General features: G+C 39.2%; 2 protein-coding genes across 6 annotated transcripts; one reads left to right on the top strand and one right to left on the bottom strand.

The window, feature by feature from the left end:
• Positions 1-3,275: 3,275 nt before the first annotated feature.
• LOC129412377 (protein phosphatase 1 regulatory subunit 3A-like) lies at positions 3,276-7,853 on the bottom strand. Of its 5 annotated transcripts, none has more exons than XM_055166074.1 (5): positions 6,389-7,853; positions 5,263-5,309; positions 5,061-5,146; positions 4,376-4,402; positions 3,276-3,380 (listed from the first exon to the last, which is right to left on the bottom strand). In XM_055166074.1, the coding sequence occupies exons 1-4, from the start codon at positions 7,237-7,239 to the stop codon at positions 4,376-4,378; spliced, it is 1,011 nt and encodes a 336-aa protein (XP_055022049.1). In that variant the 5' UTR covers positions 7,240-7,853; the 3' UTR covers positions 3,276-3,380. The 5 variants fall into 5 exon arrangements, with proteins under 5 accessions (XP_055022049.1, XP_055022047.1, XP_055022048.1 ...); XM_055166072.1 differs by lacking the exon at positions 3,276-3,380 and adding an exon at positions 3,382-3,503; XM_055166073.1 differs by lacking the exon at positions 3,276-3,380 and adding an exon at positions 3,417-3,503 and having other exon boundaries at positions 4,339-4,402.
• A 174-nt stretch (positions 7,854-8,027) lies between these two features.
• tspy (testis specific protein Y-linked) lies at positions 8,028-12,951 on the top strand. Its single transcript, XM_020929836.2, has 8 exons — positions 8,028-9,326; positions 9,478-9,555; positions 9,874-9,985; positions 10,081-10,235; positions 10,304-10,380; positions 10,874-11,103; positions 11,365-11,415; positions 11,496-12,951. Exons 1-8 carry the CDS (start codon positions 8,433-8,435, stop codon positions 11,525-11,527), a joined length of 1,629 nt encoding a protein of 542 aa, XP_020785495.1. The 5' UTR covers positions 8,028-8,432; the 3' UTR covers positions 11,528-12,951.
• Positions 12,952-18,204: the final 5,253 nt, after the last annotated feature.

An 18,204-nucleotide genomic window follows, 5' to 3' on the forward strand; every position in this document is an offset into this window, starting at 1 on the left:
GTATTTATCTTCTAAAACTGAATTGATGCAGCCTCACCCAAACCTCATTCTCTGGCACTAGGCAATAATAATAATAGAGGAGCAGAGAGCTACTCGTCAGGGTGGGCCTGGCCTCTATGTAGGCCACGAAACAGAATCATTAGATTTTACTGAGCTTTTTGTTCCATACAGCCCTGTGGCACCTTGACAAACATCATTCCAGATTAGAAGGCTGCTGTGTCAGCTAGGCCTATAACACCGAGTGAAGGCAAAAACAGACGAACAGGTGTCAAAATCTCTTTGTCGTGTTTTTGTGGCTATGAGAGGCGATTGACCGGCGGAGATGGGGATAACATACCTCACATTTATGGAGCTCTTCTTGATCTTCTACCTCCGTCAAAAAACACCCAAGCGCTCCTCTTCGCTTTGTGTCACTGTTCTTTACGCGGAAATCAAAACACATAATAAAGCCGTATGCCGTGGCCGTGCTCTTAAACAACACCTGTTATGCATAAACCCACGGCGAGAGAGCAACATATCATCAGCATAATAGGTTACATGCGATGTGATCATCAACAGCTGATCAAACAGAGGATGGGGATGCTGTCGTGAAGACACATTAAGATACAGAGGGGAAAAATCCACCGCCACCCTTTTGCTGTTTTACAGGGATGTGTTCATTTGGTCCAGAAAACAGGTTTTTGTTGCATCACGTCGACAAACCCTCTCCATTTAAGATCAAGATCACAAAATCTCGTTTTCTTCATGTATTCCAAATGATGTCCGATTTTCAGCTCTTATTATAACCCACCCACAAATGTTAGAGAGGAAAAAAACATCGCGCGTCCCCTAAATGAATCGTCTTGCCGTGGATATTGGCTTGTGGCATCTGAACAATTAGTCCACATAGACAGCCTCGATACAATTCCTTTTCTCATGTTTCAGTCCAAAAAGGTAGCGGCTTTAACTACATCTCCTAATATGCAGTCTTTGTTTTGCTGTCCAACGAAGGTGGACTATATCTTAATAGTCCACGATAAAAGGGGGACATTTTGGACAGATCCAGCGATGTCACGAGAGGCATTTACATCGCAGACGCCGCCGAAATGCAAAATGAATACGCGTAAATGTAGCCAAAGAATAAGAAGACGGAAAACAAGGCAGATGGGTTAGGCGAATTATTCCTGAATAATCCCAATTATGGCTGCTTGCAAGGAGGCAGCTCGAGCGCTGATTCGGAAGCGCTCGGTTTTTCCCGGAGAGCGCACGGAGAAGGATGCAGGGAGGAGGGGGAGAGGCGACGGTGCAGCGAGCCGGACATAACTTCAAAGTGCTGTTTTATGCCAGCTGCTCGCTCTCATGCATGGTACTGAGTTTTATTCAACACACGGGCCCTAAAGGACGTACCTTAGTGACACTGGTCTAACTGAACTGTAGTTATAAACGACACAAGCAACACACATCAATAACAGGGCTCACTCCTAATTTCCCAGAATGAAGTAGCATCCTCCTAAATGATCAACATTCTTCATCCATTAGCTCTAACATGGTGGGTGCTAATGCTTTCATTAAATAGGCCTATATTTGGCTTGGATTTCTTGATTAAGGAGACATAAGACTTGACTTCCAGTGAAAGGTAATTGTTGGGACCATCTTAATATGAGAATGAGTCAACTAAAACAACAGACAATAGCATATTCAATTCGGGAGATTTTATGCTGTATTGGTGTCATAACCTAGTTTAGCCTATAAAATAACATACAATCAAGTGAAGGGTCAGTGTGTGACAGATTATAATTCTTTTGTTAGAGGAATATCACTAATCTTGAGTCATCTTCTGTATTTATAAACTTGAAGTACACATCACTTTAAATAACAGCTCTTGAAGATATATGTTGATTAGTAACATCTGATAAATTCCTCATGATCCAAATAACCTTTGGTGTCTGTCATGTTTAAATACATACATTTCGGTCACTGTAATAATTGTAATAACAGCCATTACTATATCTAATATTGTGCATAAAGTCTCATCTGAATGTTGCTGAAGGATTCCCTCCTTAAAACAGAGCTAGTTCCAATGTAGAATATAGCCACGGTCTTAAACCTTGACATGAGCAGAGTGCAATGTGTGACCTTTAGCTTATATTTGCACCTCCTGTTACACATGAACTTTTCCATCAGCTGAGCTCAGAGCTACTTTAGGTTTTCCAGTTTGTGATTGTGCAGAGTAGTTTATATAGGAAAGAAAGACACAAAAAGCATTCTTTGTATTAACCCACATTATTCATTCATCACTTCATACAGTTCTCACTCAGACAAAGTGAAAACAGAATTAGTTTAACCTGTTGCTGCTTTGTGGGAGGTGTCCATAGGAAGACTTCACAAAGGTAGATTAGTACAGAGAAATGGCTGGCTGTGTACACATTTTAAGTAACAATAAGGCATTTCATGCCCTTGATTCTTTTTTGTAAACAAAATACTGTTTCTGTATATTATCAGTGTGAAGTGTGTAGATACAGAGACATGGAATACACAACAATGGCAACAACAGGATTGTTCTACAGTACAAAACACTGTACACATTACAGTAAAACAAAACAAACCATCTAAATCACTGCTAGCTGTTGTGCTCTGACATAAGTGTGATCACTGCAACAAAGGAAAGAGCAGTGCAATGAGCTACGATTTATAGCAACAACAACCTATACAGTTTTTTTTAGACTGCACTTGTTTTTTTTAATAAACACATCTTTTAAAATATATTTTATGGGTTTATCCTGGAATCATGACAAGGCACTTTCATGGAGGAATATGTGATCAACTCACACAAAATGCAAAATCAGAAAGAGTCCAATGACAAACAAGGCGATGGGCTCCTGTAACACAACCAACATGGAGACAAAAGCGCTCACACAGATGATTGATGGCCTCAGACTCCTGTGAACGTCACGCTCATATGATGGAGCCAGAAGATTGTCTGAGAGCAGATCAGAGGCTGTTCTACAGGCCATGGCGGTTTCAGAGCCAGGGCATAGCTCAGTGACGTCCACACAGTCAGAGTCCTGCCGCTTAAAGAGCGCTCCACTTTCACCTCCTGAGGTTTGACTCTGAGCTTCGGCCTGTGAAGAGGAGTGGCTGCTACAGTGGAGGTGCTCTTCTCCACACAGATCTGAGGCTAGAGCAGCAGAGAGGACAGGAGCAGGCCTGTCCCATGTCACTAACACACATGGACCAGGTCCCTCCTCTTCAGGCTGGGACCACTCTGAACTCTGTATGGACTCAGAGGACTCGTGGACTTGTGGTACAGGGGGGCAGGTGGTGGGTGGGCTGATTTCTGGCTGCTTAGAGTCATTTGGTGGGAATACTTTACTGGCCTGGCGGACATTGGGTAAACATGTCTGATGGAGGATAGAAGAGGAAGCACACAGTGATTGTGCAGTTTCACAGTGAGTGGATTGTGCCCCATCAACAGATAGAAGTTTTCCATCGGGTGGGACAGTGGGAGATGGGTAAAGAGCAATCTGGTTAAGTAAAAGGACAGTGACAGCCACAGAGCATGAAGGCAAAAGAAGACATTAACAGTGTGCACACAAAAAGAGAAAAGCATTTGGCAATGAACGAATTATGCTTTTCTACAAAATGGATCCCATGCTGACATCTCAAAACAGAAATATGCAAATGAGAACAGAAACAGAATGAAAATTACTGGGTGATTTGTAAAATTGTTTTCAAACCGTTCGAAACTTTCAAAGCCACAACAGCTAATTAGCACAATAACTAGACTGAGGTCTTACAAATGCACTGGAACTAACCATTATTTCAGCAAATTAAATATTTTTGTAAAAAATGATAATCAGATAACTTTATTCATCCAAAGTCATTATTTCTATTGGTTATTGAGATTTAAAAAAATACATTTTCAATCAGATAAAAGTGGATTATGCTGATTGAACACATTCTCAGATGGAGAATAAATACAAATAAAATGGATATTCATTAAAATAACAGTTGAATTATTTTTAACATTTTGATTTAGAACTGCTGTTGCTGTCTTTATATAAATTATATATAAAATGCTTCTCAGAGTGTATACTACAAATAACAATTATTAAAATGGACAAGTGTTTTAGCAGTCAATTAGTCATAATTATTATTCCAATTAATCTTTGAATCTCTAATGAATTACATTACATACTTTCTACTCTCTGTTAGTTTCTTTATGACATGACATTGGTTAGACTGCATACTGACAGTGACATAGATGTGCATGTGGCTATTAATAAAGAAAAACTCAAGCGTTCATAGGTGTGAGGTGAACAGAGGATAAGAAGGTTACATGTGCTGAAAATGACTTACACAATGCATTGTAGAGTGCTATGGTGCTAGACATTACCTAAGTTGTTGCTGAAGCTTCAATGAGCTGTGAACAAAACAAGCTTTTAACAGTGAAAAGTTAAGCTTTATTAGACACACAACCTGCAGATGGAAGAGAGAATTTAGCTTGGTTTCATCTGTATAATGGGGATGTAAACATGCAGCTTATTGTTTACTTAAAGGTCCTATATTACACAAAACTGACTCTTGTGAGTTTTAAGCCATGTTATAATTTTGTTACCTCAACAAAAACATACCTGGAGTTGTGTTTAGTTTCATTTGCACATGCTTCAGTAACCCTTTATTATGAGTTTGTCTACATCGCCAAAGCTCAAAATGCTCTGTTCCACCTTGTGATGTCATGTAGTGCTAGTTTTTAAGTTAAGAGCTACCTTGTACCTTTGATTCAGCTGACATGGGCAGTTCCAGGGTTGAAATCATCCAAATGATTCTAGTGAAGGTGTATGGATTTTAAAAACACAGTGGTGGAGTCTTTTTCATTTAAGAGAAGAACACAGTCTAAAAATGCAGGTGTGTTAAACATATGTGAATGAAACAATACTCCAGGTATGTTTTGATGAAGAAACAACATTATTAACATAGATCAGAAAACATTGTAATATAGGCCCTTCAATATAAAACCTCTTTAAGTTAAAATTATTAAGACATTTTTATAATTTCTAAAGCAAATTGTTGGTCTTTACCTCTACATCAAGGTCTGGCTGGAAGATTACAGGACAAATGGCTGCAGGTCGAACAAAACCAGATCTAGTGGAATCCTCTTCTTCTCCTGAAAGTATGCATTTGCGTATTGTATTTATACCATGATTAGATTTAATGTTATATGTAGTGCTGTACATTTTAATGCAAAATACACATAAGCTCAAACATTTGCAAATACTTAACCTTCTATCTTGTTTGGCTCATCCTCCATTTCGAAATTTATCTCTGTCCTGAAAGAAAGTAAAAAATTTAAATAGATTTTTAAAACAAAATACATCAAAGGAAGAATCAGCATGTCCCACAGGTTCATACCAATATTGATGGCTCAGGCAATCCTTAATAATTGTATTTCATAGATTTTATTAATATGCCAGTTATTTTTTAATTCATTATTGATTAAAGATGACATTAAGTTGCTTCTATATATTTATGATGCTACAACAAGCAAGTACAATTTTAATATCAATGCATTTTAGACTATAGGGGCAAAATGTAAACTATAAGGGGCACCATAGTCTCTTCTCTTAATGGGAAATACTGAAAAACAGTAAGTGCCATATTTAGGACCATATTTTTTGACCACTTAAGTTGAAAATTAAGATTTACATTTGGTAATTGAATCTGACCAAGACGTTTTAATGCCGATAATAAAGTGTCCTCTTGTAATATAAATTAATTTTGAGAATAAACATTAATTTTAATAGACACATATACACACAGATGCATAGTCTGTAGTTTAAGATGCAATAACCCAGTGTTTACCCATTTTCCTTCCACAATACGGTTTCAGTTGAATTATAAGTGTATGCTTTATTTGAATGTGTCTAAAGGCTAACATGTCTATCCAGTCTGTGATAAAGGTCAGAGGTAGATTTTACTGCAGGGAAATGCCACCGCTGAAAATGACACCTGCCCTTTCCATGTTTTGATCAGACTCACACAGGCAGATGATTGGCACTCTAAAAGGGGCACCCTCCAAAACTGTCTCCTGTCTAACATATCAAAGATCATCCACAGTCATAAGTCATAAACAACATTAAACATTACTGCCCATAACCCATGTTCTTTCGTCACACAACAGGTGTTGACTTTTTTTCCCCTCTCCTTCATTTGTGACTTGGGTAGTTGCAGCACTGAAAGCAGTCTCCAGGCAAAAGCTCAAACTAAGCTGAATACCCATAAGACAGAAGCTTTTGTGATCAGATCCTGAATAAACATGGCCTAAAGCTCATACAGTATGCAATACAAACTTAAGACTAAGACACTTTGGGTTTCAGACAAGACATAAACTCATAAATGGGATTTATACCTGTACATTTTTGGTGGCTTCAGGATACTTCTTACATCTCTCATGTCAATCTCTTTTTCAGAGGATTTGTTTTCATAGGACAAGAGAAGTGTCACCACATAGTTCATCTTGGAGTTATTGGCCCAGTAGTCTCCCTCAGAGGTTTCGTAACGAACCACAAATTCCATGCGAGATCCATGTGTGGTGTAGGGTGATGCAAAACACAATTTAAAGCAGAACTTATCAGTGTCTCCATCATTAGAGCCCTGTACATACTCTGCAGGGTGGTCATAGTAGGAGGCCCAGTGATCCATGGTGCACCTGATGTACACTGCTTTGTTGAAGGAAATATTAAAAACTCTGATTTCTCCACAAAAGGCAAGGGGGTCATTTTCTACTGGTGAGATGTTCTCTACCTCCACTTTGTTAGTGCGCACTGCCTGTAGTAAGTCATTACCACTGAGAACACTGAACTCTGGGTGCACATGATACACTGGAACTTGTTGTGATTGTCTGTACTTTGCCTCCTCTTCCTCCCATTTAGCACTGTCCTCGTCATCTGAGTCAAAAGCCGTAAATTCTTTCACATCTACAAGGTCACCGCCTGTGGTGTCTGCAAAGGATACTCTTTTCCCTCCAGACAGGGCCAGTTGGATGCGCATGTACTCCGCTGTTTCGTCTGCGATGGACGAGCCTCTCCTGCGGGGAATCGGGGAGCACCGCGGGATGAGGCGCACGTCGGTGTCATCTTCATCATCTTCGTCATCTTCATCTGCGTCCACTGTGCGGAATCTCTCTGGTCCATCTGAGGATCTCCCACCTTTAATGGTGGTAAATAGATTTTCCTGACTTGGTATGGTTAAAAAAGACATTTCAGTGGCAGCTTACACGTTCTATGGCGTCTTCAAAAATCCGACCTAGCAAGCGTTACGCACAGCCTTTACGCGTAATGGGCTTGATTGTCCTTGACAAAATGTGAGCCTGTGGGTGTATCCCCCAATTCAGATTAGTTTGTACCCCGCAAATTGGCTTCAGTGGTGAAACGAGCAGCCTAATTTTAGCACTGACCTACCAGACTCCTGTCCCACATTTGTCTTTGGTATAATCCTGTGACTCCCCCGTGTTCGGTTTGGTTCGGGCTGGAAACAACTCTGGGGTCAGGCACATACCTATCTGGAAATGAGTAGCACGGTAGCACACAACAGCCTCCCATGAGACCTAATAATTTAAACCTTTTATTTTAGACGGGCAAGCAGCCACATTAAGTAGTTTTGTTATAAAATACTCACGTGGCTTCTGTAATTTTTGAACTTGCTAATCGTTCTAGTAGCCTACAACCTACACAGCATTTGACCACAGTATCAATAGGTAGGCCTATCGTTCTCTCTCTCTGTCTCAAATGATTGATTGATGTAGTCCTATATAGGCATACCGTTATCATATATTAAAAAATGATAAACTATAGCCATACTTATTTCAATTGTTGTTATACCACATGCGACTAACAGTTATTTATTATCTGCTCTAGGCTATTTTAGGATTAGATCCTAATCTCGCGTCAACGCACTAGGAGCAGAGCGCGCAGTAAACACTGAGTCGCAGTGGATTGGTCATAAGGTTTTTAGCGCGTCGCGTTTAGCCAATCGGAGGATTGTTTTTCTTTCATTCCGTTTCACGAACAGTGAGCTACTATAGCTAATACATTATAGCTATACACAGTGTTGATATCTCAGGGCTACAAAGCAGTGAAAGGTTTAAACCACACGTCTGTTTATGGACATTTTTGAGAGCAGTTATGACTGGGTGCGACTTCAGAGACACACGCTCGCTTTGGGAGACGTAAGCTATTTTAGCATTAGGGTTTAGCATTGGGTTGCTAGTCTTTGACATTACGCAGGGCCGCGGAGAAATGCAAGCTCTTCCTGGTTAACCTATTGTAAGAGTTTTGTTTACGTAAAGTAATATTTGGAGTGGTTTTGCTGGTTTGAGACTGCAAACAAGCAATTTGCGTTACTTTGAGTAGAAAAGCTTGCAAGCTACATAGCTTGTTAGCTGAGTCGTTAGCATGAGTGAAGTGACCGACTGCAAAGCGTCTGCTGACTCTGCCTCAAGGAAACGCTGTCCATCACCGAAGCGAGATGAGGGTGACCCTGTGCCAAACAAGACCCGTAAAGTAAGCGACGAATTGGCCGAGACGAAGGTAACCACGGAAAATGGCAAAAACATTGAGTCGGACTGTAAAGATGCGGAAGGAAGTGTGTCTAGTGAGAGAGAGGTTGTAGAGAGTGGTTCTGAGAGTGCAGATGCCACTAGTTCACAGACAGTTCCTAATGTCAATGCAGATGGGCAGGATGTCAAAAACTGTGATAAACCAGAGAGCTCAGGTGCACAGGAAGAGCGAGAACAAGAGAAGCCTCCAACTCCTCTGCATCAGCTCGAGTCTGCAGCCATAGCCGCTGCAGAGGCACTGGCCAGTCTCACAGGGAGAGACGGGGAGGAGAGCCAGGAGGCAACATGCTCCTCTGAAAAAGACAAACATGGGAAACAGTTAAACAAGTCTAAACTGCGTGTGAACACCAAAACCCAGGCAGCAGCAGCAGACAGCTCCACATCCATGCACAGCAGCGGCAAAGAGGATGAGGAGGATGAAGGAGAGGCTGAGGAGGAGGAGGAGGAGGAATCCGTGCCCGGGTCTTCCTCCACTCAGAGCTCATCTTTTGCTTCTGAAAATGAAGAGAACGATGATGGAGAGTGCGCCATAGTGTCAGTGAAGATGGCTCCAGAGATGAGGCAGTCGGTGACTCTTTTGGCTCAGGTTCAAATGAAGTTGGAGGCTTTAGAGAAGAAGAGCGCTAAACTTCATCAGCGCTTAGATATCAAGATAAATCGCCTTAGACGCCCACATCTAGACCAGCGCAGCTCTATTGCCAAAACCATCCCTGGCTTTTGGGTCACGGCTGTATCCTTTCACTCTCATAAGATCCTAATTTAAAGAAGACGTACTGTACGTTTTCTGGTAGTTAGTGTTAAACTACAACATAAGCAGATCACAATTTTTGTTCTTTGTTAAATGCAGTGTTTTGTTTTGTTTTCTTTGACTGATGTGTCAGTTATTGAATCACCCGCATTTATCTGCTCACATTGATGAAACTGATGAAGATGCTTTGAGCTACATGACTGACTTAGAGGTAAGGGTTCTTCATATATAAGTGTTATTTAAAAGTGCAATATGTAATTAAAATTATATTGCTTAACATACATGCACTCTTGTGCTGAGTGGGCTTGCCTGTCCAGCGCTTTTTGCTGATCTGTAACTTGCTGTGATAATGTTCTGTGAAACGCATCTGTCTCCATGGAGACAAATGCGTTTAATGTCAAATGTATTGTAGAACATTTCAGAGAACCCAATAGTATCTCCATAGGGACAAGCTGGTATCTTTCACCATAAAGTTGTACAGTGCTCCTTTTACCAGACAATCTATTAATTTTATGTTTATCTTTTCAAGATTGAAACATTCAAAAATAACAAGTTGGGATATAGGATTCGATTTCACTTCAGGAGAAATCCATATTTCCAGAACAATATAATCATGAAGGAGCTTCACCTTGGAATGGGAGGTAAAATATATCACTGTAGCTTTAAACATTTGTAAAGCTACACACAGCTTTTAATGTGCCAAATATAGCATTAATTACACCCTTGTATGATTCAGGATCTCCCATGTCGTACTCTAACCCCATTCTGTGGCATCGCGGGCATAACCTGACTACCCACAGCGAGCCCAAGAAAACTGGACGTGGAGTCTACCAGACGTTTTTTAACTGGTTTAGTGACCACGGCAACCCAGCACAAGATGATGTAGCACAGGTTAGACAAACCCTATCTGGTTTTGAAAAGCTCATTCAATTTAAATATTTATAATATTGTGTTTTTAGATTCTGAAGGATGACTTGTTCAGAGACCCACTCAGATACTACCTCACACCGCTGTGGGAGCCCAGGGAAAATGGAAGGTATGACAAATGTTTAATCAATGTTTGCTCACAACACCATACATCTAAGAATAGTAGATTTACTTAGTTTAGATTTATTGGACATTTAGACATTGACAGTTTCCTGGTAGTTTTTTCTATAAATTGGACCACTTTGAATTCATACCACAAGTTTTATTAAAGTCATTGTGTTCGACTCCCTGGAGCCCAGTTCAAGGGTACTCTTAACTTGATGCCTTTTTCTAAAGATTTCATCACTTTTCATAATGAACAACTGCTGCAGAGTAAAGACAAACTTGTGTGTCACTGACTAATGCTAATTAGGCAAAACTGCTAAATATTGTATAGTACATTGATTTTGATATTTTACTTTATTTTACAAGCAGTCGGTTTTATGCATTTAATTTATGTATCAGTGTGAGTCAGGGATACTGGTGGTATGACAATAATCGTTCAGAGTACAGTTATTGTCAATGGGATAAATAGGAGTAAATGGTGAATATTTGTTGTGCAGTAGTGCCAGTGGGACCAGAGCCGCCGGCAACGGAAAGGATGATGGAGATGAGTGTGTGGTGATCTCCGACTCTGACGATGAGGCTGGAGCAGAGGGCAGTGAGGCAGAAGGAGACCAGAGCAGCCAAGGAGAGGACAGAGAGGAGGAAGAGGAAGGGGAGGAGGAAGAAGAGGAGGAAGGAGAGGAGGAGGAGCATGAGGAACAGGATGAAGGCATGAACCCAGGCGCAGGTATGAAACACTTCCAAGGGTAAACCTTATTTCTGCTCATGCTCTTCATAAACCAAACTGTATGAGCTGTAGTTTTTACTTTCTATATTTTGCATATGTAAAATATTCAAATGGAGTTATGTTTTTTAATAAAATCTATGGTTGAGAAATTGTGTGATCAGAACAATTTTTAAGGCATTACCCAAGAGTTTAGACCTTTAGTCATATTTATTTGTGCACAAAATAAAATGACTTGACTAAACCAAAGAATGTCTTCCATAGATGAGAGTCCAGCAGAGGAGGAGGATGAAGCTGGGGAAATAGTAATTGATGGTAAGACCTGACAAAAATACACATTCAAATGAATACTGGTGTGTAACACTATTTTTAAATGTCATTTGTGTCACTCTCAGGCTCTGATGAGACGGACCAGGAAGATTCTTAAATGGATAACCTTTAATGTGATGAAGAGGCATCACTGAGGGACCAGAAGAATTATGTAAGGAAATAATATGCACAAAAATATTTTTTTCTACCTTGAAATCTACATTTAAAATCAGGTTTGCAAATAAGCCAAGCCACGGTGTTGTGTTTCCCCTGTATTTTGTACTTAACATTTTGATAAATAATTTTATTATAATGAGACAAAATTCACATTATATAGACAGTTTATTGTTTCACATGTTTGGCAGGTACAAAGTTAAACCTGTACTCTCACAACTTGTCTGTCTCCTCAATCAGAAGATTTTAATCAAGCCAACATACTCTTATTTAAGCTTGACAGACTGTTGCTGTCATAAATTAAAGTGTACTGAGTACCAACCAAATTAGTTCTCAGGGATAATAATGTTTGAGTGTCACTGAGCTATTTAGAGACTTGTTTTTTCTGTATTTTACAATGTGTACTCTACTGTTGTAAACAAACACGAACTTGCTTTTGTCATGCAACACTTTCTTTTAAAACCTCACCTTGGTTATTTCAAACAGATCATGCTGTTAAATTATCTGTTCACCTATGTGTTTTTCCTTATGTGTAATTTACATTGGTTGCTTTACGTTTGTCTGTATTTTATATTTTTTTTTAATTTTTGGTGTGTATAGACATAATGTATTTTTGTGAATAGACCTGTTTAATTTTCCATGCAGTGTGCCATGGAAAGTAAAATAATTCACTGTGCACAAATTTACCAATGTACATTTCAAATACAGGAGTGCACTGTATTTTACTAAATTAATTGTATTTACTTATCAGTGACTGGTAAATTCGGTTTTACATTTTCAGGGAAAGACACCAGGGCTGGGCAATATGAGCATAAATGTATATCATGGTGTAAACAGGAATATTTACAATAATAATAACAATAACTAATAATTGTTGGTATAACTGACAAAATACTGGCTTGTTTCTGGATAGCCAAGGGTTTTAGAAATGATGAAAATGTAGGACAGTTGCTATAGCAATTAGCAATTTAAAACAAAATATATATGGGAAAATAACCTAAAAAGGTTGCATATAACAAGAAGCTGAAATCCATGAATAGTTATTACGAGTTCTTCCACTCCTTTCCTTTTTCTTTCATTATTGGTTTGACTGCAGAACATGTGCAGTTACTCTGCAGTTTACCACATTTTATACTGCCCCAAATTCAAGCAACACATCATGAGCCATATGATATTGCCCAGCCCTATAAGACATTGCTAATCCTTTTAACAGTCTTTTTTCATGAACCTGATTTAGAAAGACTATTTTGTGTGATGTGTTTTATAGAAAACTGTAGTGAAGAACATTTTGTTGCTTTGATATATTTTTAAGATACATGTTTCACCTTTCCACTGATACTTAATAAAACGGCCAGTTGTTTGATTTGATTGGTGAGCGTTATGATTTTTCCTATTTGCAGAACCAGAACAGGAGACCCTATGAAATAATGTAATTTTTTTTCTCTTTTAAGATTTAAAAACCACATAGACTGGCTTTCATTTTATTAGTACAACTTAAGATGAGCTTAAAAGTTCAATAAATAACTTTTGGGATGAATCATCCATCCCCTTTTCTCCATGTTATGCCTCTCCTTGCATTATTACAAGTTATTGGTCAGATTTGTGGAAAGGTAAAGTTTATAACACTTTTATTTCTACTTAATTGAATAAATGTTTGTTTAATGCCGAATAGTGGAACATCCAAGAAAAGCAACAACATCTCTCCATAGAGACAAGCAAGTGGTACACTCCCCACTAGAGAAGATACATAGCGCACGTGCATTAGTTTATTTCCATTTACTTGCCAAGTTTGGTTTGGCCAGAAGATGGCAGTCCTGCTCGTGTTATGTGCTCCCCGTGTTCTACACGAGCCTTGTCTTCAGTTGTAATCTCTTTTGTGTGAACTTGAAACAAAACACATTAGCTCCTGTTTAGACTTTAGGTTAAATCTTTGCATGAACTTGTGACTTGTTGACAAAAGATTAGATCAGCTCCACTTGAGGCATTGGCAGTGTAAAAAACATTGGAGAGATACAGCTGTTCCTTAATGGCTGCGCTCTTTGATATGACAGAGGGGTGTGATAATACTGACATTTGGGATGTAGCAGCAGTAAACCGCCCGGGGTACGACATTTTTGGACAGGCCCGAACAAAGGAACAGCGGCAGTGTTGCAACAGTACACTTAAACCTTTGATTCCACTTTTAATGCATAGCTATAAATATTCCGCGGGCAAAAACCTGCTGCTGTAGACCGCTGCAGCGCCCCGGGCATGCGGGCAGGCGAGGATGGACATATACTATTAATACTGATGACGGAAGCATGTTCTTCTGTAGCTTACAAAGGATCCCGTGTGCTACATGCTGTTGTGTCAGATTTAAGCCGTTTACCACATGAGATCTGGGACTGTTTGTCGACTAAGTAATGCGTTTATATAGAGCTTTTTTAGACATTCAAACTTTACAATGCATTATTCATTCACCCCACACGATAGTGAGCTGGTAGCCATGCCTGCCCTGGGTTAGACTAATGTACGAGTGGCGGCCAATCTGCATCATTGGCCCCTCCGTCCACCACCAACACATACACATACCAAATTCATATTAGGCAATGTGGATGGATGAAGTGCCTTGCCTAAGTACACAACAACAGTTTGCACTAGAACCACTGCTTCCCCACTGTGGCACCTGGTCTCCCATCCAAGGGCTAGCCAGGTTCAGCCTTAGTTTCCAAGAACAGATGAGGTTGGGCACTGGCAGCAGGTACAGCCTAAAAATATGACATGCATCAATTAATCAACCAAAAGGATTAATCCAAAAGTTTGAATAGGATCTTGTGCAAAAACTACTCTGAACAACAAACAGCAAACAGTGAAAAGGCAGATTAAGGGTGCATTTATACTTGCACGTTCACATAAAAATTGAGATTAACCTGGGACTCAACCTGGACTAGACCAGGATTAACCTAAGACTTAACTATGCTTCAACTGGGACCAAAACACTTTGAAACTACACCACAGCTAACTCACTCCATGCACTCTCATTTCTGCTGTTGTTTATACAAATCCTTATAATTCTTATGAAATAACTAGTCAACAAATAAAGATTTTGGTCAACTATAAAACATCACGGACCATTTAATCGACTATAGGACTACATCCCTAATGTGAACACCTCAAAATAAATTAGTAATTGACTACATTCGTACAATATTGATAAGGACAAATCAAGTACAGATTGCAGGGACAACAAAGCTCTCACAAGGATGTTTTATGCACGCTGAGTTCTCTGTGAAGCCTTTGTTATGCGTGGAGTGGCAAAGGCCTAAATGGATTCCCCTGTGTAAACTCCACTCCCTTTAAATGAGCTTGAGTTGCTACTGTACACAAATCATCTTGTCATGCTGCATTCTGCTCTCACATTTCACAAAGAAGTCTTTGCAATCTTAGAATCACTAATATTGTTTAACGTAAAATATGCAGAAATATAATCGAGAACCTCATTCCTCATCTTGTCAAAAGCAGTATTTGCTCCAGTGGGTTAACAGAAAAGACTATGTTATGAACTACCTTTTAATGCCCATGTCTGCATACTTGTTGCTTCATGCATGTTTGGAAATAATCATATTAATGCCTCACATTTGTTTTGTGAGCTTTTGAAGTTTGACAAGCCTCTCAAAGCATCATTAGCGCCATTATTCATTTGCTCTCAACACTGGGGGCACAGTAGGATTCTTAAAAAAAAAAAAAAAAAAGATGCTAAAATACTAATGATGACTAATTCAAATGAAACTAGTTATTCATTTGAGCAAACACAAATTGAACAAAACCTGGACCTTTCCTGAATTATTTTAGTATCAATATCAGAACTAGTATGAGGCCACAAGGTCATTCTTAAGAAACTATTTATAATTTGCATTTAAAAATACTTTTTTTTTTTTTTTTTTTAAAGAAGTGTGTTTTTAATGTTGAGGTATCAGTCCTTTTCCTTCATAGAGAAATTTGAGTGCTGCACCTCAAACTATCACAAATTTCTCACTTACATTCTTCTTTCAAACAAGGTGGGTGAAATGTATTGCCCAATGACACAACTGCACCATAGACTGGTCAGAGCGGAGAATGCACTGCCAACTTTTGGGCTGATGCTCTAGTACTCATACCACAGAGCACTGCCACCCATAAAGAGAAGAAAGAAAATCTGTGTATGTTTATGTATTTAAAGGTGCAGAGCACAACAATTCTAATAGAAGGTCTGCCACCTGCTTATCTCCATGAAAATATTATTGCTTTGTCTAGAATATTCCACAGTATTTATGAAACCTACTTATCAAGAGAGAGAGTGAGAGAGAGAAGCAGGTCACAGCACTAAGCTACATTACAACTCAGATCTGTGGAGAGTCACCCCAGTTCACAGAAGGATTTATTGCATTTTGTGCAATAGAAACTCCCATAATGAATAAATGCTAGATGTACAAGTTTAATATCATACCATGAAATTTCATGGAAAAGGAATAACATCTCCATGGAGACAAGTATCTAGGAGACCCTCTACCAGAAAAGTTGAGCAGTGCACCTTATCCATTTCCTCTTTATTATGTTATGATGTTATTATGTTATTTGTTACTACCACAGCAATAATTAGCCTGGGGCTCAGCCTCAGGTATCATCAAAGTATGCACCTTTACAAAACAAGTGCGTGTACATGTGACAGTCTGTTTGTCAGCTAATCAAGATGGAGCACAGCGTTCCCCTGAGGAAGCACAGAGGAGGAGACAGGAGCAGAGGCTGTGACTGGGGGAATGGATGAATGCGGTGATAAGGAGCTGTGCCTGGGCCCTGACACATCGAAGCAGCAGATGGATGACTCTTATCGGGACATCACGGAGCGCACACTCACGCCTCTGCCCCGCGACACGGAGCCATGATCACACCAGACAGACGAGAAGGCCTGCCCCCCACCTCCACCACATCACACATGCACTGGAAGGCATGCCATTGGAATAATAGGGAAATTCTACTCAAATCACTTGCATTTACATTCATGAATAACAAGCCAAAGCTACACTGCGTACATTTTCTGGTCTCCATGGGGTTAATGCTTTGCCTGTAATGTTCCACAGAATGACATTAAACTTATTTGTGGACATAAACAGTTGCCACCAGATTAGTTATAGGTTTTCAAGGTATTTTTGAGCAATAACAATGCTCATATCGAATTAAATGCCGGATAAATATGTTTAATGCCATGCTGTGGAACATTCCAAGCAACTCCATGGAGACAAGATGTCATAGAGGTCTATACCTCTGTAGTTTTATTTCTATTATGTGAACTGTACAAGATAAGCCATGATTATGCCAAATCTGAACTAGGCTTCTTTAGGAGTCTGAACTGGGGCAAAACCTTGACTAACCAAGAACTAGACCAGAAATAAACCAGGCCTTATCTTGCACTTCACAAATAGCCTGGACTAAATCAGGATTGTGCTAGGATGTAACCAGGACTGAACCAGGAAAATCAGACTTCACTATTTACATTTTTAAAAATCTGTGTACAAATCTTTCTACCATACCTAATACAGTAGTAGATCAGCCTACAATTAATCATTGTCTTATAAAAATCATGGGTGGTCTAAATAAATATAGCATCATATATGTTTATTTATTCTTTTTAGTACAGGTTACATTTACTTCAAATAGCCTATTGTTCATTCAAAATTATAGTTCTATCGCATCTTAATTAGCTTGATCCTGATTCCTGACATCCTTATTTTTCCCTTGAAAACGTATTGAAAATATTATAATTTCTTATTCCCCAGTCACACCAGACAGACAAATAGACCCACCCCCACCCTTCACATTCACACCTACACACCAGCATCCGACAGCCAACAGATTGCTGGGCTTACCCTTGTTGTGTGTGTGTGTGTGTGTGTGCGTGTGTGTGTGAAATTGAAATTCACCTGAGGCCCAGTGTCTTCGAGGATGTGTGCACGGACAGATAAGAAAAATCTATGTTTTTCATCTTAATTGAAAGTATAAAGAAGCTGCCACGCACTTGTTGTCAACATGTGTCAAAGTAGAGGAGTTTATTTGTGAAACTATGCAAATCTACAATGAGACTGGGGTATCTTGGCAGAAAAGTGAAACATATTTCACAAAAGAATGAAATATTAAGAGAAGAAGAATTACAAGAGGATGAAATATTGACTATATATGTAATTAAACAGACTAATAATAAAGGGTTGAGTAACCCTTTATCATGTGTGAATAAAAACTCCGGGTATGTTTTTGATGAGGTCACAGCATTCCGACATGGCTTAAAGCTCATAAGAGTCAGTTTTGTGTAATATAGGACCTGATGCAGTGTTTGTTTTGCAGGTAAGATTTAAATCAGGATTCACATCATTCCTTCGTGTGTATGAACTGTAACATGCCTTTTATCTTTGTTTGTGAATGCTAGGATGAAGTCGAGACCACATTCAGCTATTCTTATGCCAGATCAAGATAAAGACTTCAAAAATAAACCTTTTAATTGTGACCAAAATTTGTCTACAAATCAGAAATTAAAAATAACATTTAATATCTGTTTAACACATGCAAGTGCATTAGTTTCTTCACTTTCTTACATGATATGGAAATATAAAA

The sequence above is a fragment of the Boleophthalmus pectinirostris genome, unplaced genomic scaffold (assembly GCF_026225935.1).
Source record: "Boleophthalmus pectinirostris isolate CB_2022bp ecotype Guang Dong unplaced genomic scaffold, ASM2622593v1 HiC_scaffold_8, whole genome shotgun sequence".
Classification (NCBI taxonomy): Eukaryota; Metazoa; Chordata; class Actinopteri; order Gobiiformes; family Gobiidae; genus Boleophthalmus; species Boleophthalmus pectinirostris.

Bases quoted from the DNA above. Each gene is read 5' to 3' on its own strand.
- LOC129412377 (XM_055166074.1), bottom strand. From the start codon at position 7,239: ATGTCTTTTTTAACCATACCAAGTCAGGAAAATCTATTTACCACCATT. The intron at 5,310-6,388 runs GTATAAATCCCA...ACTTTCTTTCAG, and splicing joins AAGCCACCAAAAATGTACAG to GACAGAGATAAATTTCGAAA. The intron at 5,147-5,262 runs GTTAAGTATTTG...GCATACTTTCAG, and splicing joins TGAGCCAAACAAGATAGAAG to GAGAAGAAGAGGATTCCACT.
- tspy (XM_020929836.2), top strand. From the start codon at position 8,433: ATGAGTGAAGTGACCGACTGCAAAGCGTCTGCTGACTCTGCCTCAAGG. The intron at 9,327-9,477 runs GTATCCTTTCAC...CTGATGTGTCAG, and splicing joins CTGGCTTTTGGGTCACGGCT to TTATTGAATCACCCGCATTT. The intron at 10,236-10,303 runs GTTAGACAAACC...TTGTGTTTTTAG, and splicing joins CACAAGATGATGTAGCACAG to ATTCTGAAGGATGACTTGTT.